The 24996-nt window shown below is 31.9% G+C and overlaps 3 protein-coding genes across 3 annotated transcripts in view; 2 read left to right on the forward strand and 1 right to left on the reverse strand.

The window, feature by feature from the left end:
- Positions 1–14413, reverse strand: part of LOC126770509 (uncharacterized) — a 40866-nt gene extending 26453 nt beyond the window's left edge. The window contains exon 1 of the mRNA XM_050489925.1: positions 13973–14413. The gene's annotated coding sequence lies outside the window, so the exon portion shown is untranslated. The remainder of the gene's footprint in view (positions 1–13972) is intronic.
- Positions 14414–14653: 240 nt separating this feature from the next.
- Positions 14654–16518, forward strand: LOC126770676 (baculoviral IAP repeat-containing protein 5). Its single transcript, XM_050490186.1, has 2 exons — positions 14654–15126; positions 15731–16518. The coding sequence occupies exons 1-2, from the start codon at positions 14851–14853 to the stop codon at positions 15857–15859; spliced, it is 405 nt and encodes a 134-aa protein (XP_050346143.1). The 5' UTR covers positions 14654–14850; the 3' UTR covers positions 15860–16518.
- A 518-nt stretch (positions 16519–17036) lies between these two features.
- LOC126770910 (cilia- and flagella-associated protein 52) lies at positions 17037–24777 on the forward strand. Its single transcript, XM_050490519.1, has 16 exons — positions 17037–17082; positions 17268–17530; positions 18300–18504; positions 18872–19007; positions 19235–19383; positions 19482–19627; positions 19723–19916; positions 20438–20586; positions 20907–21052; positions 21171–21322; positions 22254–22398; positions 22745–22837; positions 23064–23207; positions 23584–23739; positions 23856–23997; positions 24703–24777. The coding sequence occupies exons 1-16, from the start codon at positions 17037–17039 to the stop codon at positions 24762–24764; spliced, it is 2328 nt and encodes a 775-aa protein (XP_050346476.1). The 3' UTR covers positions 24765–24777.
- Positions 24778–24996: the final 219 nt, after the last annotated feature.

Raw genomic sequence — 24996 nt, forward strand, 5'->3', positions numbered from 1 at the left:
CATAAAAAAGAGAGATAGCTACGTTTCTCTTTCTTACATTTTTAAAAATTTATAAAAATCCATTTCAACAGCAAACGACAAGTCAAATTATTTCCTATCAAGTAACTTTTTCTCATGTATTTTTATATGTATGAACCATTTCATTAACAAACTTAACCTTGGCTCTTTTAGTTCCAATACATGGTAGAATGTCGCTGTGGGAGGTCCCTTAAGTGCCAGTTACGCAACAGCATGAGAAGTCAACCGAAAAAGGTCAAAACCTTTAAATGTCTAAACACTAATTATGGTAGTAATTTTCTTGATTATTAATCTAAGTATATAATTGCCAAAGTGACGTCTAATCTATTAATTTACGAAGTATATTCATGAGAATTAAGACGCAATAAAAGTATATCGAGTAATATACAAACGAGTACCTCATCTAATTTTCCTACTCCTAATTTTCCACTCCCTTACCTTACGGGTGGAATCAATTGAGAATCAATCAACTTCGCTGTTTGTAAATGAACAAACACAAAAGAATAAGGCCGAACTGTTAACCTCATTTTTTAAATTAACTAAAAATATAATGCCAATGAAATTTACAAATAAACTGATCATTTTTGCACGGTACTATAAAATCTTAATAAGAACTCGGGCTAGCTAGCTAGATATAACGCATTACTATGCTAATAGCGTTGCTTTCACAAAATGTCTTCATTTCTATTTGTACGAAAGGCTTTTACGTTCTTGTTTTAAAATGCCTGCCATTTCATTAAAGTATAGCACTTCAATGACTTACTTCGTGACCTAATTTTTAACATTACAGATACGGTATAGTTCTTATTATGACAAATTGAAAAGGAGCATGATTATATCATTTTTTTTAAGAAGTCGAGATATTGTGGTTTAATATAAAGATGATATTAAATTTCTAAATGTGATTACGGAAGCTCTACAAACGAAAGATAAAACGATATAAAAAACTAAAACCATTTCTTTGAACATTAAAATTAAAATTTGCAATTATATAGAGTCAAGGTGCTATAATAAGCGATACAAGCGATACAAGCTTTAAGTGATTTATTTGAGCAAGAAATTAATCGGCTTCTTCTATTCAAAGCCTGTCTTTTCAAATGTTTACCTTCTTAACTATGCATATAGGAGCAAGTATCAATATAATCTTCTGGAATAATTTGTTTTATAATGTATGATTTTTATGTCGTATTTAATAACTTCGGGTTCAAATTCAATAGAAAACGCTCGTAGTTTTCATTTTACAGAGAGTTTAGTATTTTAAGCAATAGATATATATATATATCTATTGACCTAAATGCACTATATAAAAGTGGCTTCTAAAATAAAAAGGCATAAATAATCATATTATATAAAAATGTATCAAATCGTTTTAAAATGTTTAAAATTAACAATGTCAACAACCGAACTTTTTAAACCGTGGAGACATCATTCTAATCGGAGAGATTCGATTAAATCATTTAATGTAAATATAATAAGTATAACACGAAATTCGAAAACTTCACTAAGGCACACATATAAAAAAAAAATATATAAATGAAAACAATTACTATTTTTAATGCTATATTCCCTATACAAACAACGATACATAGTATTGTTGTGTTCCGGTTTTTAAGGTAAGTGAGCTAGTGTAACTATAGACACGAGGGATGGCACATTGATAGTGTAAGGAACGGTTAATATTTATTACAGCGCATAATGTCTATAGGTGGTGACCACTTACCATGATCATATTTGCCAGTCCGCCAATATATTTTATAAAAATAAAGTAACGGCGGCTAATAAAGCAAATAAATGGCATTATTATATAATTGTCATGCTAACAATGCATTCACTCAACAAATCTACGCTTATACATGTAACAGTAATGAAAAAGTTTGCATCTGAAATTTAAACAGATTATACTAAAGTTTTCCAGACAGTACAATAAACTCGTTCATGAAATTTAACTAATTATTTTAACAAATCAACATCTGCAACATCTTATTTTCCTAGCTTAATATTTAATACAATTTAGCACAATATAAATGCTTTATTAAAAGTATATCATGGCAATATTTATTCTTTATATATACATACATTTATATATTTTATAAGATTATACTTCATACAAAACTTAAAAAAAAATTTTATTTAATTTGGTTTTTGATATCGAATTATATAAGATTTTACTTATTAGTTATAAATCCAAAAGTAAGTTTGTGCATTTATTTGTTTGCTCGTTACGTTTTTACGTCTTTAAACACTAAACCAATCCTCATGAAATTTTGCATACACGTTGGAAGGGATATAGAATCGCATAAAGTGTACCTGTTACAGCCCCCTCACACGCGAAGCCGCGGTCGGAAGCTAGTTAAATATAAACAAACCGCAAAATCTTTGACAGCTAAATCTTTCATTCGTTTGCATTGACCGCGTTTACTTATTATATAACAACCTGCAACTGACTAAGGGTTTCTGCACTACATATATTTACAAGCATGTATTTTACATTTTCAAAAAGAACTTGAACGAAAAAAATCCGTTATTGCAATTAACAAATTCAACAGATCTGTCGAAATAGTATTTACGAGGTATGCAATTTTTAGCTTAGGTAGTATAAGGATACAAGTTGTTTTGAGCGGTTCGTTTACTTTTTTTGTTAATTAATTTCATGACATGTAAAAAGGTATTGCTTCATTTATATGTAAATGGTGGAAATACATTATTTTTGCATATTTTGTCGAAACATGCCGTAAGAACGATCTTTCGAAACGACACGACTCACGTATACTAATATTATATTTTGTGAATATAATATGGGAAAAACTACATAATAATAAAAAAAACAATGGAAGCCTAACGATATCGCCACAATTGCATTGACGTTTATCGATATTCAATCTTGAGATATCGCAATGTACTGCAAAGATAACTAAAATTAATATTTATATGTTCGCCTTGTTCTGTCTATTAACAAAATAATTCAAAACCCAAAATTATCGTCTGTCGAAGCAACGTAAGTATTCGTATAACAGATAACACGTGTCGGATTGCCGTCCCATCGGCTTATGAAAGTGAGGGAATAAATAGTGAATTTGTGTTTGCGCTCACACTTGTACACTATAATATGTCCTGCTCATTTGGCTAATCTCTTTTGAGATTCGCCGCCTTGGCCGAAATCGGTCAGGGGGTAGCACATCAAACCGTAAACTCAAAACAGTTTCGTCTTGTTTTATCTATAATTTTATATTATAATTTTCATGTATTTCAAATTTGAAGTACGGGATTAGATACATTTTATCATTGTACTGTTAACAGTAATTTATTAACAAGAAAAAAATGTAATATTTCTGAGACACGATTGATCACATCGTCAAATATACGCACATTTTTCATTTTAAAATCAAAGACGTGTCAACAGCATAAAATACAGGTCGGGAAGGGATTTTGTTCAAAAATAGACCTTTTTGCGACACTTACCCCGGATGGTCTGTTTTTCATAATGCAGCAATTGCTGATGTGTCAAAATATAGAAACATTTTATTTAATATATTTCTGTGTTGTCCGTGTTTAATAGAAATAAGCGAATGAACCGTAAAATAATTTTAAAGCAAAGGTTTCTGCACTTGTAAACTCCCATGACATATCATATCAAACTCTATTCTTGTTTTCATTTCGTGTCATACATGACATTCAATTCGAAGAAGGAAAGTAAACACGTGGAAATATGATGAACATTCACTTCAACCTATATACATTGATAGCACTATCAAGTAGCAGACTCGTGACATTGGCTTTATGCCAACTGTGTAAATTTACAAATTACAAATAATATAAAATTAATTTTGACAACGTTGTTTTGCCTTCGCCATTCCCATTGTTATCGCATGATCAATAAGTTTCCATAACTTTTTAAACTTCACTGATTATAAGTTAACAATAGCTTTCGCGACCAAAGTCATGGCCTTAATTTACTTATCGTTTTAAATAGTAGCAGTGTACTTTGAATGACATCGTATTACTAAATTTGTTTTTTAATTTATAGACAAAATTATAATATTGAATAGAAACGTCTAACACACGTACGTACTTCCAGACGTATGCGGCGTCCTAAGCCGAAGTCCGACCTCACAGGAGGCACCCTTAGGAAGTAATCTGAGCCCTTATGTCCCTCCTACCATCTGGCTTGAGTATTTTAACTCGCCTTCCTGTCCGGTGACGCTATAGGCCATAAGGGCCAAAAGCAGTATACATTTTGAAAAAAAAAAAATAACATACTAGCAGTGAAAACGTTCTTATTATAAACGACTATGAAGACAATAATTAATATATTATGATAGGTATTAATTAATTATCATGATGTGACTCATTTACTACATTCATTTCATGCACCGTGCACGAACAACAATAACGTACGTCACACTCATTACCAAAGGAGAGCACTTATGTAAATTGAAAATACGTTTAGTTTAGCTCTTCGTATATTTAGTTAAACTCAGTTTGAACAAATTTAAAATAACTCGACCTTAATTGACGACTGTTCCAGATTGTTCCTATTTTCCAATAAATGGATAAGTTTAAAATATTTTCGGTCAAAAGTTAGCTTTAAAAAACGTATAATATTTTAGAAATAGAGTACCTAGTTGACTTTATAATTAAACACCTCCTGCTTTATTTATCAGAGACACTTAATATTGTTAATTAGGAAATAAGTACGGTCTTCTATAAAAAAATGAATAATGATTAATTATTCATACCCCTAACGATATAAGCTTGATGGATATCCATGATCAGAAATAACTCTGACCTAAATAACTGCGGAACTGTGGCATATTGCAGACGCTCCACGCTGTGAACACCTGGCCATTCTGATAGACATCGTTATTGTGTTATATCCCTTTATTGATTCAAATTGGCTCTCCATAAATTCAGCACGAATTACGTAATTTATGGAGAGGCAATATGATAATATGAAACGACATCGCTTTTAACATAAATATCATATCAACTTCCAATCATCATTTCAAATCTTACAAACCGCACTGAATTTCAAATTCTGGTTTAGAATATCCAATTACTTGATCTGTTCTCAAAGTGTAAAGGATTATTCGTTAACTGATTTTTAACATTAATGAATAGAAGCTTAAGTCAGTTAAGATTTTTAAACACGTAAACAATATTTAACTTCGGTTATAGTTCGCGCTCATCTACATTCATTTGAATTCTAGAATCTAGATAATTTTAATAAACTCATCGAATAATCTACTTTCATAGAGCTAATGAATATTAATTTGTTTCAGGTATAATCACGACCACGAATCACCGACGCTCATTAAATATAATTTACGGAATTGTCTCTGGCTTTTACATTTATCAAATGAAGGTCGTCATAGCTCATTATTGATTATAGAAAATATTTTTCCTTTATTGCCATTATTTCTAAGTTTTTAGCGAATGAAAAGATAATTAAGCTTACATATATATTTTATTTATATATTTAAGGAAAACCAAATGATAAACAATTTAGTAGCATTTTGCATTATAGATTGTCACATGTCACATTTTTGGCTGTTTACTTCGAAAACATGACATGACAAATTTAAAAAAGGAGGACCACAAGGTTCTGCGTCCCTTTCTTACGAACGTGCCTCAATTGACCTTTTATACCAATTGGCCCTAATTACTTGTAGCATTCGACGAAACATCTCACAATCGACTCGATCCATGTAAGTATCTTCTGTTATTATATCCATATAATCAACATTGACTTTGGAATGGGAAATTAAAACTGTTGCAATTCCGAAACTATACCAAAAAAGGGATGACTAAAAATATGGGATCGTTGAGAAAAATCTCTATTATTCTTAAATCATCATATCTGTAAAGATGTATCAATGAATGTAATCAAACCAATTCTTCATAAGTATATTGAATAATTGCTTTAAAAAGTTATTTTGTTCTTGTTCGAGTGTAATTTTTATTTTGAACGATCGAGAAGAAAAGCCATCTTCGCCATGTTCTTATGTGTCCCTGTGCCAAATATCACGACAATTGGTTTAAATGTGAAAGCAGAACTAACTCGCTTTCTATTTATACCAATAGTAGCGATGTACGAATACAATTTTAAAACTGTAATATTCTATAGCAATTAATAATATTGTATATATACACATAGATTAAAGAATTACTTCTAATTTAATCATAATATAACTTATATGATGATACCCTTGTTGCTGGATTATGGTCACAGCGACCATTCTCAAGAGAGGCTTGCAAACTACGCAGTACGTGTCATAGTGCACTAGTGTGTACAAAAACACAAGTAAATTATATTAATTTGCTCTCTCATAATCCGATAGGACGGAAACGGACACGGTCGGAAAGAGTTCACTCGCAGCGAACGTGCTTTCCGAGGCACAGGTGTAAGCACTCCCAAGCTCCTCCCTGCCTTCTACTGGTCTTTCTTATATATGCCAACATTTTTTTATGAACCTGAACTCTGTGATTGTCTCGAAATTGAACTAAATCAAAATAACACCTAAGGCATATTATAAAAATAATTTACATAAGCGATAAATAGTTTATTAACATTTTTTTACAACCAAAGAAGATTATCATATAAAACAGATATTAAATTACTCTATATAATTATAAAAGGACTGAGTTATTATTAACAAAAAAATTAAATTATAAATTTTGCAAAACCAATTGAAGATTGTTTACAAGCGAAGCCATGCATAATACCCGGAATCCCATTACGATATTCAATCCTACTCTTTATCAGAAACACCTTGCTTCACATGACAATCTGTTTATTGTATACCGTACAATGTTTTTTTAAATAATAAGTATTTTAATTACGTGTGAACATTTTAAACGAAGAATTGACTATTGGAACACAGCGAACTTAGATAAAAATTATATACTATTCGACGAATTAATTTATATAAAAGACCAAAATACATGAAAATTAATCATAACAACTATAATATGATATGATCAACGATCAATTTAAAACACAATTGTACTTTGCTTATGCAATCAATGTGTTCGAATTTCCATTGTTTATTAACGATCTTTTGTAAGGTTTCCATACAAAATAACTTCGACAAATTACCACTTTGGCCAATTTAATTTATTATCCAATACGTTCTTGTTTTGCCGCATAGTTCTTTGATTGGCTTGACAGCATCAATTTATTTTAAAAATCAATTACTAGGAAATAATTAACGCCCAACGAAGCGAGGCAATAACAAACATAAAAAAATTTAAATCTAGTTTTCTTTCATTATAAGGTAGGTTTTTACGGAATCTAGATTAAAAATTTGTCTAAGATTATTTCACATTTCATACAATTTGAAAAAAAATATTGTACACATTAATCTTTCTTCTCGTAATAATTACTATGTCCTCTCATGAAAACCTCTTGTTTTTAAGGCTATCAACTCTATAGAATGTTATAAAATTACCATCAGTTACAGTACCTATCTTTATGTAATTTGATTATAGAAAAATTTCGTTTTAGTTCATGGTGAAGAAGGAACTGTAGGATTGCGGTATCAGCCGCAGTGCGGATGCCGCATCGATTTCATACCGTATCCCGGGAATAGGCTCGGCTTTTGAGTACGATTCATTAACACTACGCATATGTCTTTGCAAGTTAAAATTACTTTAATTTCTATAATAACTACGACTGCGATGAAATTTAACTTGATACGATGATATAGTATTATTTGAAACAAATTATTTTGGCGTTTTATTTTTTTATTGTTATTATGAAAAAAATAAAATATGTAACTTTTATACTGATTATAATTAGTTGATCCTACTTTTAATATATATTAGCAACGCGTCTCGGGTAGATTAAGGGTCTACATTAAACGTCTATAACATATAAAGTAGCCAGTAAAGCTCTTATTCGTAGTGTTTTTTCCGATATATACAGCATTCATCGTCATATTTCAGCCAATTTACACAAAACATTAATGAGTTATACATAAATTCTTTCTCATAAAACACTCCATCCATTAGTAAAAAACGGTAGGAAAATTATTTTGCTAGTTTTTAAGTTTATCGCGTTCAAACAGACAGACGCGGTAGGGCACTTTGTTTTATGATAAATATATAGTGATTCTATCTGCCCTTTTATTGGTTCTCAATTTTCCGTCAGTTTTGATGTGCGCGTATGACTTTTATCATAAAGCTTACGAGCATTTTTAAACTCATTCACCGGAGGTACAAACCTATAAAAATCAGTCGGAATGAACTTATAGGAAGGATTTTTTTTATAAAACACTAGCTGTTTCGGGCGCGTTAAACGTTACCGGAGCAGTAACGTTTAATCGACAGAATACCAGCTATATTAATACCAGCTGAGGAATTTAGAATACCACGAAGACCAACTAGAACACCTATGAAGATAACTACCACACATTCCGAGTCAACGAATAAGTCATCATTGTAGAGTCCAATGTAAACTTTAAAATTATTAGCATATGAATAATTTGCCTAAAATTTAGATTATGTAGGCACATTAAAATAACGTAAATTAATTTATAGACAAGATACAACAAGGGCATGGATAACACAGAACGTCTGTGGAGATACAATAATAATATATTAGAAAAATATGCTTATATAATAAACTTTTCAGCTTTGATTAATATTATAATATAAAAGAGGTTGAAGTATTTTTCGTCTATCCTATTAAAACGAAAAAGATTTTTTTTTAATCTAAATCTTAGCGCTTTGTAAGCTTACGTGTTAATAAAGTTTATTAAATTCTGTTAAAAACCGTCACAATAGAAACATTCAATTTTCTTGTATGAAATATTTTCAAAATATTCCTCATGATATATGCGAACTTGGAAGATTACCAACCTACACTCACGTTTCGTTGAACCCGACTAGACCATATAATGTTATGTAAACAAGTGCGCTCACGTCTGAATTTTATTTTTAATACAATATATAGTTTCAAGTGTTACTAGTTAGATGGTATGGTCTTAACAGTTTTTCAATAAGATGAGAAGTTTTAAAATTTATAATAAGATATCCCTATATAACTTATATTATAATGTTGCGCTTACGTCTTAACTGATCATAATGAAATTTTGCATACACGTTGTCAGTGATACAGAAAAAGACATGCTCCCCTACACAACCGGGCGAAGCCACGAGAGGAAACTAATGTAAGAATAGAATGCTATGCTGTATAGAATGCTATCTTTTGCTAACTGTTTTAGAGATACTATAGATATCTTTAACGATAATATCAGGGCCATTAAAAAGAAAATGTCTACACAAATGGGTTAATTTTTAGTTCTATTTTTATATTATTTAGTTACTTTTTAGTTTAGTTTAATTTGGTTTTTCTTTTTAGTTATTTATTTTTATTTTAAACGTGATAGTTTTTATAAATTTTCTTATGTTTGTTCTAATGTTACGCTGTAATTACTGTAATGTGTGTGTGTGCTAATGTATTTTTTTTTCTTTTAAACCCTCATATAAGCATGTAATGTCCACATCGAAAAGACTCAATTGTAAATATTTTCAGTTAAATGTATTATTGTATGTCATTGTTGATTGTATAATTGTAGTCAGTTTTGTGGACTAAATAAAAATAAAAAAAAAGAATATAGTAAATTGTTTATCTTTTCTAATTTTATTTTCTGGTAGGGCTCTTTCAAGCACATCTTAATAGGTATCAACCTACCATCAGTTATTTAACCGCAAAATACCAATACTTTGTAATACTGTGTTCCGGTTTGACGATTTATTGAGGAAGTCTGACAAAAGACATCAAGATAGAAATAATTTTAAGCATAAGCAATATCATTTGTCGCGGTTTTTCCTATCTTTTTTTTTATAGAATAGGTAGGCGGACGAGCATAATGGGCCACCTGATGGTAAGTGGTCACCAACGCCCATAGACATTGGCATTGTCAGAAATGTTAACCATCGCTTACATCGCCAATGCGCAACCAACCTTGGGAACTAAGATGTTATGTCCCTTGTTCCTGTAATTACACTGGCTCACTTACCCTTCAAACCGGAACACAATAATACCAAGTACTGCTGTTTTGCGGTAGAATATCTAATGAGTGGGTGGTACCTACACAGACAAGCTTGCACAAAATCCTACCACAAGTAAATCTTCTCGATCTTGATATTAAAATACAGAGATGTTTCTACTTGATTTTATTTAGCTTAACAAACCTCCCTCCTATTATATCAATCCCCCCACTCGTACTATTTTTCCTTATATTTAATTTTTTCTTGTAAACATACATTTAATGTACATTCACTACACTATTACAGCTAAATTACGTAAAAAAAATTGTCATGTAAATTAATAATACTTTCGTCGATAAGAAAACTTTTACTTGAAGTAAAAAGATTATGTGACTTTGTCAAGAATATAGAGGAGTGCAAAATCCTCTACGATATTGACTTCTGAAGGAGGTGCCGGCTTTATAAGTGTATCAAAGAGGTCACGATTTCTACAGGGTTAGAAATAACACTATTGTACTTTAATACCTTACTTAGTATAATACTAATTTCTCTCTTTCTGGCATTATTGATTTGTCATTCGAAACAAGGACACTAATCATTGTGTTCTTCTTTTAAACACATTTATAGGTAAAGCTGATCGTCATGGGTTGATTATATTTTCACTGAAATTAATTAACATATCGGGAAATTTTCGGACCTATTATTATTACAAATATTTTATATTACCATGGTTCGAAAATGACTAAATGAAAAAACATTCCCTATATTTAGAAGAAAATTTAATTACAGTAAAAATATTAGAACACTTTTGCTCGTAACTAACCATTTATTTCAATTAAAAAGTTTTTGGGCTTTTATTTTTTGGTAGAGGAAAAGGTGTAAGTGTGGTGCCTATCGGTTTCATGACGCATCTCTTAGTAGAGGACATACGTAGGCTTTGTAAAATGTCCTTTTCTTATTTCTGAGGGATATTTTACACTTTTTACAGAGCATAAAATATAAACCTATTGAAAACAAATATTGCCTAAGCGAGAGTTTTTCTTCTAAAATGACATCTAAATAACTAGTCTTTGTCTCCTATGAAATGAGAAGAACCTCGAGAGGTTTTGCGTACCGAATGAGAGGATGTTAAGGATCACATAACTCGATAACGAAGAGACCGAGAAGTGAGGTATGATCAGCATGTGTCTGTTAGTCTTTGATGACGATAGTACTAAGGTGGTGCAGCTTCAGCTTGAAAGAATATTTTAAGCAATTGAGACACGATCGATATTTTGTAAAGGATTGCTGAATTTACATTAACGGCGCGTTTTATTGCTTTCGAAGCGACTGGGGCCAAAGCTCTACATTATAGAGCTTTAACTTTATTACAAACAGGATTAGCTATTGACGTTAATCCAAGCTAAGACCCCCTCCCTTTAATACTCCATATTTTATAATATATATATAGTTTTCTGTTTCTCCCACCTTTTTAACGAAATATTCAACTTGACGTTTAAAGTATATTTTTTTGTAATGTACAGAATTGAATTTTAATCAGAATGAACGAACAGAATTAATGAACCAAATGAACGGAAATCGTAAATATATAATTTGGTAGCATTCAATACATTTTAATTGATCCACTTAAATTTAATTTAAATTATTCTTTTAATTTAATTAATTTTAATTGTTCAATAAGGAGTCAGCAAAATGTGTACCACGAATGTTAACTGATGATAACAAAAAGCACGACATTAAACATTTTGATCACAGCTTGAGTCGATCAATTTCGTGTTGTCAACAAGGATAAAACCATTTCGATCCCGAAAGTTAGAAGCAAAGCATGGCTTGGACACGACTATACTCTCAAACCATAAATAAATTTCGAGTTGCTCCTGCCGCTGGCAAAGTTATAGCCTTACTGTTCTAGGATAATGATGGAATTGTTTTCATTACTTAGAAGCTACATTAATCACAAAGAACATGTGATGAATGGTTAAAGATAATGCTATGTAATCAATGTAATCAATTTAACCTGGTGGAATATTGTCGTCGGACGTGTTGTTTCTCCACGACGCTCCTGCTCATCGATCGAAATTTATTACGAAGAGCGGCTACGTAATCCGTATAGATAGATAGCACTATGGTATCCCCAAACAACCACCAAATTTTTCCGATTTTGCCTTACATGATTTTTAACTTATCACTAAATTAAAGAAATGCGTGTAAATAAATTTGAAGATTTAGAAATCTCTGAGAATTTTGAATCACCTCATAACTTAGACCTAATAATGGAGACTTATCTGTATTTATTTATAGTCTAACTTCGTTAGTTGCTTATGCCCCGAAACTGACTAACTACAAGTGATGACAAATATGTTTTTTCTCTGAAACTTAAATGTTAATGCTATTCCTATTTCTAGGAATAAACTACTTTATCCGTAATGAAAAAAAAAAAGGTATCTTTGTTTTAAGACTTTGTCATCTATTACTATAAAGTAAAGTATCCTGTACTTTATACATAAATATATGTTTGATTAAAAAATTATAATGTATTTTGTTCAATTACTGATCAGTAGCTGAACAAAATTTAAACCACTGTATATATAAATTGTATTACGTACATTAACAAAAATTTCAACCTTTGAACAACTCTTTTTAAGCAATTGTGTATTGTTAAATAGAGCCGAATCTGATTGAAAACTTTTTAAGCAGAAGGTTTATTTTTTTTACTATTTAATTTTAATTTAAAAAACTTTTGTGTACATATAAAAAAGTCTGACATTTCACTGAGGTATCATGGATCTTTGTATCATGAATTATTTCCTTAATTTATAAGTATTTAAAATTTCATAAGCCATAGAAATTATATATTTCATTGTAATGTTTATAAGATTGTTTGAAAAAAAGAAGATGGGTAAGGGTAAAGAACAAATTAATCTTAACCAAAGATCACAAGCCTCTGAATTTCAACGAGTTCCATTATTGGATTAGGTGCTGTGTGTGTTTCTGGTGATGGTCTCAAGGAAAACTTTTGAATTATACATGTTTCAAATGGATTTCTTCTCCCACATCCCATAAAATGACCTTTGCTAAGCAGTGGGATGTTTATGAACTATTACTTTGTTATACCAACCCATTTTGAAGCAGCATGGTAGGATAAGCTCGAAACCTACTCAAACAGAGAGAAGGCCTAGTCCCAATAGTGGGAAATTTACAGGGTACAAGTGTACTGTATTATATTGGTCAATATAAATAGTTATATTTTATGTAACATCAAAATTAGTCCACTTCCCTGTTAAAACAGTAGTGGAAACTTAACTGGCATAAGTGTTAAAATATGATTATTATATTAAGTTGTAATATACGATATGCTGTATGTTTCCCTAATAAATAAATAAATAAATAAATAAATATATTAATGTTTCTAAATGTTAGTAATCTCATTTAAAAAATTGGTAGTAAGTACCTAGTATTTCAACGATTTTATTTAAATTAATAAATATCTTTAGAAATTATGTAAAAATTGTTATTCATATTTTATTTTATTTTTGACAAAAGCTTTAAAATCAATTAAAAAAAAATGTTTTAAGGTTAATGATTCGTTTTTTAAAAGATTCAATTATCAAAAACCATTTTATAACACAAAGCTGTTACTGTTTTGTGTAAACTACATTAATATAAAAATCCATGAATTGTTACTTAATTCATATAACAGGACATAAAAAATAAATTAAGCAATGTTTCGAGGTTATAATTACGAATATATAAACACAATATATTTATTTTAATAGCTTTTTATTTTGTGATATACAAAAGGTTAAAACTAAAACAGTGCACGTGTGCCTCGTTTTAAGGACACTTAGACTAAAACTTAAAATGTATAGAATGAAAGTAAAGTTGTTTTTAATCATATCAAACTAATGTCAATTATTCAAAAAAGTGAAGTAAACAATATATAGCGTGTTAATTTACTTACCAAAATGTTGTACAGTACTGGACGATGCTAGAAAACAGCTCGGACCATTGCAAGACCCGCGGAAAACATTAAACGCTCGACGAACACTACTCAATGACAATATATAAATAACAAAAGACAGAAAATGTTAGGCACTTGTTTCGATTACTTTTGAAGATTATTTTAAGAAATTGCTTTATTTATTTGTACCATAAATTTACTTAAATAGAATCTATTTGGTATATTTAAGTTATCGTACGTATATATGATATGACGATCTACGTTTTAGACATATAACACAAACACAAATTTACTTTCTAGATCAACAGAAAACCACTACCTATCAGAACTAAACTGTGTGGCTGAACATGGACTTTGACTTTCCTTGCATTCGATTGGCTAGTCGAGAAATGACAGAGAGACAGATAGTAGTGTGAAATAAAAACTTTATTAAATCTATGGATATATAATTGACGTGGCGAAAAAAGATTATGTAATATGCTTAAAATAATTTGCTTTTTTATAAACATAATTCATCAACACAAGCTTTTATTATAATAAGCATCATTTTAGTTATTTCATTTATTAAAATATGACGCTGTTACAATAAATTGAATGTTTCATTCATTCAATTTGAGTAATGAATGAATATAACAAAAACCTTCAACTTGTTATTTTTCATCAGTCGCTATAATCATACAGTCTGTCGTGTTTTATAATGATTGAAAACTTTATAAAGGATCTATCGAGTAATACCCTTTTTTGTTACAAGAAGAAAGAATTAAAAAAAAATTGACATTGACAGCTCACAGTTTTCAATACAAGCAAATTTAAAAAAACTGTTACTTTAAACGGTTTTAAACTTTGTGGAGTTATTATTTCATCAGTAGGTATCAATAATGGAAAGCCTTTCCTTATTTCTTGTTGAGGAGCGTGTAAAAACATTTAAGAAATGGCCATTCGGTGATAAGAATAAATGTAATATCCGTAATATGGCCGAAGCTGGTTTTTATTCAGTGGCGACTGGTGACGAAGATGCAGACGCTGCAAAATGCTTTCTCTGTGGAAAAGAACTGGATGGTTGGGAAGCTAGTGATGATCCTTGGGCAGAACATAAAAGCCATGCCTCTAAATGTGCATTTGTTCAACTTGGAAAAAAAGAAGATGAGTTACTGGTGAGTAATGCACAGATAAATTAATAAGTGATAGAATTTAGTTATCATTTCACGACTTCCAAGTAGTTGTTATTCAGTTTTACTTGTGTAAATATTATAGAAACAATGGTTACTTGTGTTATAACTCTTTTAAGCCAATAACAATTGGGTTGCCGTATTTTTTTATTTTTGCCAAAACACAGATTAGTTGATAAAACAGATTTTTGTAACAAATTTCACACCATTATAATAATGATGCTAATGATTTGTAAACGGTTTCAATTTTAGGCTATTTTACATAACTTATGATAGATTGTCAATATAAACCCTTTAATTACATAATTAACATAAACAATTACAAAAAATTAAGATATAAATTAAGAACAGATTTTAAAATATTATAGCTATAGATGTGAATTGATGAACTTACTGCTATGTATAATTTCTTATGTATATTATATATATTTATCTAAATAATTTTCCATCTATGCCTGTTCAGCATATGTACACCATGTTTGGTTGTCACACCAGCTTACAACATTAAGTTGTTTTTTCCGGCTGCATACTGGCTTGTATTCAAGCCATTTATTACATTATTAATTTACTAATTACTGTTTTCTATCAGCTTTCAGAGTTCCTCTCAGTCATTAAACAATATATGATAAATGAAACTAAGCGCATAGCAGAAGTAGCTAAAGAACAAATTGATGATAAAGCGAAATTGGTAAGAAGAAGATGTTTGGGAAGGAAATGATAAAGATTTTATGTTGTAAGAATTTGGAAATTGATTGTTTACTATTACAAGTGTGTAGTTAATTATTCATTAATATTATGTAATATGTATGTTAAGACTGACTTTGATTATTAATAAATGTATGGAAAATAATTATTGTAATTGTTTCATATGTGTATTATATTTAAAGAAATATGTTACTACTTTAAACCAACTTCAAAAATAAGCTACTGATCAATTCAGTCTTGTTTTTGGGTGAATTTATCAATGTTTATGTGAAACTATTTTGAATATATCAAAGGGTTCTGATTTTAAATTCACAATTCCTAATTGTGGATTTGTTACATGTTCTGTGGAAATAACTCTCACCTATTGTCAACCACAAACAATAAAATATAAAAAAAACAATTGCCTGCCCTTAAAACGAATACATATTTAAATATTAACAGTTCCTAATAAGTTATTTTTGAAAGTTGGTTAGTTGAAGCGAGGTAAGGCAAATCAGCTTATTTATGAAGAATAACTATATAAGCCTGCACAATAACTTCATATAAATATTTGGTGTAGGTAGAAATCACAAATATTCACAAATCTGTTAGGAGTAACATCTGTATGGACCTCTTGAATATTTTTTTTATTGTATATAATTATATAAATTAAATAAACTTTATAACATTGAATTATATTTTCATTTTAATACACCATTGTAGTTACAGTTTGTAGATTAATCATAAATTACTTTAAACTCAAGCTATGCTTATGAAGCTATGATTCTCCATGTAGTGTAACATACTCTCTGGCTATGATGAATAATATCATAACAATATATTTAATTTTAAAAAAAGCAAGATTAGCTGGTATCAAATGATGCGTACTAAAAAAATTATATATATGTATTAAGTATATAACTGACAAAATGACAAGTTTTATTTTAATTCATAGATGACAGATACAAAAAGACAATATTAAAGTAATTTTAAATCTCTATTATAAATGCCTTTGCTACAAGACTTGAATGAAATAAAAAATAGACATAATCATAGTTTGGTATCTTAGCAACAGAAAACTTTAAACAAAGTTGTTAAGCTTTCAAAATAGCACTTTGAATTGTTTAAAATATAATTTTATTTTAGATTCAAAGTTTTCTTTTTGTACAATCATACATATATGCATAAAGACTGACTCAGGAAAACAAAAAATGGAAGTAAAAAACTTAGAACCATATGCAATCATAGGTTTTGATGGTAAGTAAAAACTTTAGTAAAGCTCAAGTTCAGGGATTTAAGCTAAAATATGTAACCATATGATTTAATTTAAAAAAAAACTATATGTTACTACAACTAAATTTTTTTAATAATTCGATTATTAAAAATAAACTAGGCTAACAATATTTGTCCTTTACATGCTTCTTTATAACTTTTTAATTTAGGTTCGGCAATTCGTGGCCTCAAAGTCCACCCTGATGGTGAACATATTATATACCCAATGGGGAATAAAGTTTGCATTCAAGAGTGGAAAACGAAAAAGATGTATTTCCTCAGCGGCCATACCAACAGTGTTTCAACTGTGGCTGTATCTTCTAAAGGAACTTTCATAGGATCAGGTCAAATCAACCACATTGGGTTTAAAGCGTCTGCTAAATTATGGGATTTTAAGAACAAGACTATGATAGGAAGTCATGAATTACATAAGGTGAGGACTATGAGGGTACGCGATGTATGTGTGAATGATGATATTAGTATGTTCATGTTAGTCTCCTATCGCCCCATGTGAATATCAGAGTTACTGAAAAATCGAATACGTTTATTATATTTTTAATTAAACGGGTTTTTTTTAATAAAAAAAAGATTGTACTTTTTTAAAGTTATTGTTTAAAATAATGCAATTGAATAACATAAGTAGTACATATTCAAGAATTATTCACACTAAATAAAATGGAAATTTTCATATACAATTTATATAAGTATAGCAATAATTTATTATGAATAACTAAAGACTTATCCATATAATATATTTTACAATTTATATCATGTCTTATATAAGAGTATTATTAAAGTATGTAACTACCTAAAGCCTGGTACCTGGATAAAGAAATATGGTACTTACATAAAGAAACGACTCGTTTCGTAATATTCTAGCATCTTTTTATAGACCATGAAATGGAAAATACTAGGCACTTGGTGGTAGGAGTTTGTGCAAGCATCTAAACCGGAACACAACAATATAGTATTATTGAGTTCCGGTTTGAGGGGGGATTGAGCCAGTGTAACTACTTGAAGGCACATAACATCTTACTTCCTAAGATTGGTAGCACAATGGCGATATAAGGAAAGGTTAATATTGTTTACAGCTCTAATGTCTATGGGCAATGGTGACCTCATACCACTGTGGCGATTTGCCCGCCTACCTTTTCTATAAAATAAATAAAATAAGTATCCATCAAATTCATTCATTCATTTAGGTGCGCGTAGAAGCATTAGCATTTTCATCAGATGAGCGTTACATGATTTCTCTCGGTGGGCGTGATGATGGTTGTGTTGTGTTGTGGGATTGCGTTGCTGGTGCCGCCACTGGTACAGCGGCCGCGGCTCGTTTGACAACCGGCGATGCTATGACTCTTTCGCCATTATCTTTGAGAGTCAATTCGTTCGTTACCGGAGGCGATTGTAAGTGTATTGAATCCTATTTCTTAATATACTATATAGATTAGTATTATTATTGTTATTGTATACTGAATTCGGCCACATTAAAGGGAGACTAACCAAATTCGCGGGAGTCTAGACCAATGATAACAATTCCTCTGGTGGTTGGATTAGGCTGTAATTAGACATATTCATTCATTACATTTTCACAAGTGTAATTACAGGTATCAACTAAATATTTCGATTTCTGCATGAAAATTAACGACTACTATATATATTCAACTTATAGTATATAACCCTGTATAGATAGATAAAGTATTTATGAACTATGTTTAACTTAAGTTTTCAATTTATGATTTGTAATATAACATCTATGAAATATTTGTCGCAGCTAATCTTCGCGTATGGAATATCCGGGCCGAGAGTAAGAACTTGGATGTAGTGGACGTAACATTGGGCAAATTGCGAAGATGCGTGCGTTGTATTGCCGTCAATCAAGACGATACTTTCGGCATGGCGGGAACCACGTTAGTAAAAATGACAGAATAAAAATAATAATTAAAATAACAGATATTAAATATCCTACTGCTATGGCCTCGATTCCTCTTGAGAGGATTTGATGCTTATTGCACTACACTGATTTAATATGGTGTCTGAGCACGACAAAAATTAATCTCGTCCTGTAATAGTAATTTTGATTGCCTTGAACCTTGAATAATAGGTTGTGTAATTTTTTTTATTATTGTTTCGTCAGGACTGGGGACATAATAAAATTTTCAATTAATTACCCATCGGAACCAACCGCCTCTGTCGCCCATTGCAAGCCTTCTCTAATCGGCTGCTTAGCAAAATGCGGACCTTGGAAGAAAGGAAAGCGACCAGAGTCCATATGTTATAGTCAAGGTAACGATCGTTTTTTTTAATATCATTATATTGTTTTCATGACGGAGATCAGTTAATTTTTTTTTTTTACAAATTGTAATTTATTCCTAATTGATTAGGTATAGAATCGATATTAATAATGACGGATGGATGCCTTATTGTCGGTGCCGGTGATGGCACCATCGACGTATTAGACGAAATTAACTGGAAAGGCGAATTTCCTAGAGGAAAAGTTTTGAACCCAAATAAACCTTACTTTAGAGCCGTTAGTAAAAGTGTTTTTATAAATTTAGTTTGTTTTCAATAAAACCATCAACAAATAAGGGTCTATGATATTTTATTATGTTTCATGTGTTTTAGCTGAAAAGCGTGAAACTCGATGGTAGTATTACATCTCTGGAATTGATGGAGTCACCATCTCGAAAAGGTGACAAGCGTCTTCTCCTCGCCGGTACAAAAACAAGTGAAATATATGCTATCAATGTGGTCACATTTGACCCCATACTCGTGGTCACATGTCATCGTTGCGCCATTAATGATATCGCTTTTCCGAGGTATTCTATTAGAGATATAATACTCATACATATATCTAATACTGATTTAACTAGTTTTATTGTTTTAAGCTGTTTAACCTAGAAAATATCCACATTAACCATTAGTATGAAATTTGTAGTAAATATTTCTTTTTATCAGGAAAAATTACAAATATACTCATATAGTATACACACATATGTATATTTTTTAATAATAGTTAAGTGTCAACTCTGTTACCTTCGTTGATGCGAAAAATCACTATAAAATTTGTTTTACTTATTTGGGTAAAACTAATACTTATAATAAATTAATAATATAATTATCAAATTTTCGATTGAGCACGTAGGCCATTCCCAAGAAGGGCCCGCCGCCCGTGTGTACCGCGAGTAGAGTAGTGTGGTGTAGCGCGCGGTGTGGCTTGGTGTGACGTGGTGTGGTGTAGCGCGCGGTGTGGCTTGGTGTGACGTGGTGTGGTGTAGCGCGCGGTGTGGCTTGGTGTGGCTTGGTGTGGCGTGGTGTGGTGTAGCGCGCGGTGTGACAGGGGCATGTCGGGCGTGTTCGCGAGCGCGGGCGCGGGCGACGTACGCGTGTGGTGCGCGCGCTCGGCCCGCGAGCTACTGCGCATCGTCGTGCCCAACTTCACGTGCTCCGCTCTGCTCTTCTCCGCCGACGGCAAGTCCATCGTCACCGGTGAGTCCTTCGTCTGAGTGCTGACTTTCATAGAACTGGTTCGTTTGCATCATGTATTGGAATATAAAATAAGTAATCTATTAAAATCATTTTACTTAGATTTGTTTTTCATAAAGTTTGAAAAAGTTTTGTAAGTTACTACCAGTTGTTAAGCTTACGATTATTTTTGTAGCCTGCTTTTGTTTATAATAAAGTACCGTTACGTTACGTAACTATATATATAGGTACCCGTTTTTGATAAAAAGAATTCAAATAATTAAATGACATATATTAAAATGTTGTTTTAATATCTTATTAATAAATCATTTATAAACTGACAGCTTGGAATGACGGTAACATTCGCGCGTTCACGCCACTCACAGGACGACTTATTTACTGCATATATAACACGCATAACAAAGGCACTTCAGCGCTAGACATGACCCATGATGGACGCACCCTCATCTCTGGCGGTTGTGAAGGACAGGTTTGATGTTTTATTAGTTAAAATATACTTAATAAAACTTGAAACGCTAACCGACAGACAACACAAACTTAGTAAATTTTCGATTATTTTATTTATAAAACGTTTATTTTTCTTACAGGTTCGCCTTTGGGACATAAAACCAGAATGTCAGAGCTTAAAGAAGGTGCTAAAAGAACACAAGAGTCCAGTTTCCGCTATACAAGTATCGCCCAATGACATGGAAGCTGTGAGCGCTGGAACAGACGGTTCTTGTATAATTTGGGATCTTGTGTATGTATTTTACACTTTGTAACACTTCTCCGCCATTTATTGTTTTATGTTTAGGAAAATTGTATTGATAAACTAGTTTCTAGTTGATAAGGTTAATGAACCCGAGATAGGTACTTCGGTTAAATCCTGGATTAAAGTTTATACTTTTTTTTGTCAGGAATACCCTTAGTGTCATATTAATTCCGTGACTTCGGTTGTGTCGGATTGCCGTTTCATGTATCTATGAGAGTGAAGAAATAATCTGCGCTTGCGCATACACTTATGTACTATAATATTTACTGCGAGTTCGTTATTTTGACTGTCATGGCCTTAATTTGACAGGGGAAATATTTATTATTATTATTATTATTTATTTATAGACGAGCAGCTGATAAGCTGATATGTCTATGTAAATTGTGTTGAAAAATCATTTTTGCAGAAGTGACAGCTTCTGTGACTTTAACCAGGTATCAAGTCGGTTTTTGAAAGCATTAACTGAAGTGGCCAAAACAATTTCTTCGGGTAACTTGTTCCAATTAGAAACCACTCTGTTACTTAGGAAGTTATGTGCAGCTTGTTTACAGGTTGGAGTTCTGTTTAACTTTGTTTGGTGCCCTCTATATGTTCTATCGTTGTTTTTAGGGTTGCAGATATTCTGTATATCTGGTAAGTCATAGTGGTGGTTAAGGATTTTGTATGTTTCGATTAGGTCACCGCGTAGGCGTCTTTCTTCAAGGGTTGTAAGTTGTAAAGCATGGAGTCTCTCTTGGTATGATTTACGGCGTAGAACATGTGGTATCTTGGTAGCTTTTCTTTGTACATTTTCCAGTAAATTTATGTCTTTTTGGTAGTAGGGATTCCAAATTTGAAAGTTTAGTTCCTTTTAATTAACAAGTTTATAATATCATAACGTAAAGTAAATGTTGAGATGTCGCTATACTTCTGTCCGTAGTTCGCTATCCCGGCGTCAAGTTATGTACGCTAACACCCTCTTCATGTGCGTTTGCTTCGAACCGCGCGGGTGTCAGCTGCTGACGGGCGGCTCCGACCGACGCGTTGCCTACTGGGAGGCGGGTAGCGGGAATCTCGCTCGAGAGGTACTAATAAACCCGCAGGCAGAAATAAATGGCGACTGATAGGAATATATCTATATAAGAATTAATTAAGAAACATCTTAGTATTTGATATTACATTTTTAGTAAGATAAAGGGCTGAATGAGGAAAGCAACTAAGCCAGATGCCATCAAATATTTAATATCTAAATAGAGTAATTAATACCTAAGTGAGATTAGAGGCTTAGTGTGGTGATATTGCGGCGACCAATGTGTGTGTCCCGTATGTCGTCGGATTAGTGAATCTAACATTCAGAAGCTGTATTTTTTTTTTGGTGAAAAATAAACGTCTTCGGCTCTCGATTATGTCGTTTTTGTTTTGTCATTTCAGCTCGAGGCTAGTAAAGTTGGAGCGATAAACGGTCTTCACATAACGCAAAACGGTGAACTTTTTGTAACGGGTGGCAACGACCAAATGGTTAAGGTAACAAAACTTTTCAACTGTATATTTCACCACCTATGTACGATTAGATTGTATAATGAATCTAAAGAAATATAGAAGCCAAGATAATAATCGATATAGGTGGTAATTTTCCAAAATATTGGTCGTAAATTCTATGAAAATCGCTTACATTTAAAATACGGGAGCTGAGTCTTCATTTGACGAGTCGAAAAGTAAAACGAGCCTCATATGTCCCGTTCCCGTGAAGCTGTGGAAGTACCAGGAGGGCGTTTACACGCACGCGGGCGCGGGGCACGCGGGCGCCGTCACGTGCTGCCGGTTCAGCCCCGACGCGAGGCACATCGTCAGCAGCTGCGCCGCCGGCAGCATCATCGTGTGGAAGGTGCCCGAGGTGAGTGTCGCCATTGATATTGGCGTGTCATAATCATCACTCTCTTATCCTCATCCTATTATTTGGGGTCGGAACAGTGTGTGAACTGCATTAATTTTTGACTTTATACAGCCGACCGCCTTCCTAACGGCAACCCTTTTTCTTAAGTTAGTAAGTAACTCTGTCTGTTACGCTTTCATGGGTTAATCACTAAATCGATTTTTATGAAATTCGGTATAAAAAAAGCTTCCACCCCAGGGAAGGGTACATAGGTTACTTTTTTATACCTAACACCTGCTCCCCTCCACTAACACGCGAGCGAAATTAATTAACTACTTAATAAGTAACACAAACGATAGACAAAATGTCGTACATATTAAAGTCTATTTTGGTGCAGATGTACCTCCAAAAAGAGAACCAGCCTTCAGAACAAAAAAGTACGGTGGAATCTCCGAAAACTTTGCAAGAAGAATTAAAACTACAACTCGAAGATAAGCCGACACAAAAAGCAGTCGGTGATAGGCGGAACAAGATACCATCAGCGCCATCAAAGGTAACCTTCATGAAATTCAAATGTATTTTGGACTATTTAAACCCAAGACTTACGCTTAGTTCCTAGTCTAATCCATTTAATTATTTTTGAATTTGGTATTGTTTTCCAAAAAATAGACTGAGAAAATCGAAGCTATGGATACAACAAGAAGCAGTGTGCATTCCTGCTGCCCATGTAACCCTGTAAAACCCAATCAGTCCAAAAAGAGCTCGCCCAAAACTGGTAATAGTACTGGTAACAAATCATCTAAACCAACAGGTAATGCTAACTTATATTATCTTAGATGTATCACTAAAAAAGTTTAAATAAAAAAAAAGTCATAAATCTTCCTTCACTCTAATACACAATGTCAGTTAAAGTGAAAGTTCGATATATTTATATGCACTGGGAATATATCAACATTAATAGCATGGCGTTCGAATTAAATGACAGTCTGTTAATGTCCCACTGTCGAGCTAAGGCCTCTTCTCCCCTTTAAGAAAGTTTGATAAGATGAAGAAGTATACCACCACACTCTAATCCAATGCGGGTTGGTGGATACACATGTGGCAGAATGTCAGTGAAATTAGACACATGCAGGTTCCCTCACGATTCAAATAGGCTTATAAGGACTCTTATCATAGTGAATTTGATACAAAGCTATCACCGGTTCGGAATGGAGATTCTACCGAGAAGAATGGGCAAGAATCTCACTAGTTACTTTTTTGTTTTCCTTCGCCGTCGAGCACGAGATGAATAATTATTATAAACACAAATTAATCACAAGAAATTTCATTGGTGCTTGGTGATGCATGGGTTCAACGGTTAAGATTACACATTTTAATTACTAGGCCATCTCGGTTTATATAATAGTTTAATTATTAAATTGTCTCAAAATTGCTATGATTTCAATATAAACTTCATAGGAATTGCTTACGATTTTTTTACTATTATAAATTATACATGTATTTTTATTCCATACAGATAACCTTCCCACAAGGACAACGAGTAAAGATTATGTCAACAGTAGCAGTGATAAAAAATAAAGACTGAGAATATTGTTTGAAATATTATTTCAAGTAATGACATTTGTCATTGTGTTTATCCAAAAATCCAAAAGCTAATTGTATTTCATAATATTGATAATTTTATTATATTTATTACATTTTTATACAGTAATTTTGTTTATTTATTTTCTATACTTACAGCTAAAACCATTAAATAGTAAATTGTCTTTATGACTAACAAATTAAATAAAACTTTATCACAATGCATTTA

Source organism: Nymphalis io, chromosome 9, assembly GCF_905147045.1.
Source record: "Nymphalis io chromosome 9, ilAglIoxx1.1, whole genome shotgun sequence".
Taxonomy (NCBI): domain Eukaryota; kingdom Metazoa; phylum Arthropoda; class Insecta; order Lepidoptera; family Nymphalidae; genus Nymphalis; species Nymphalis io.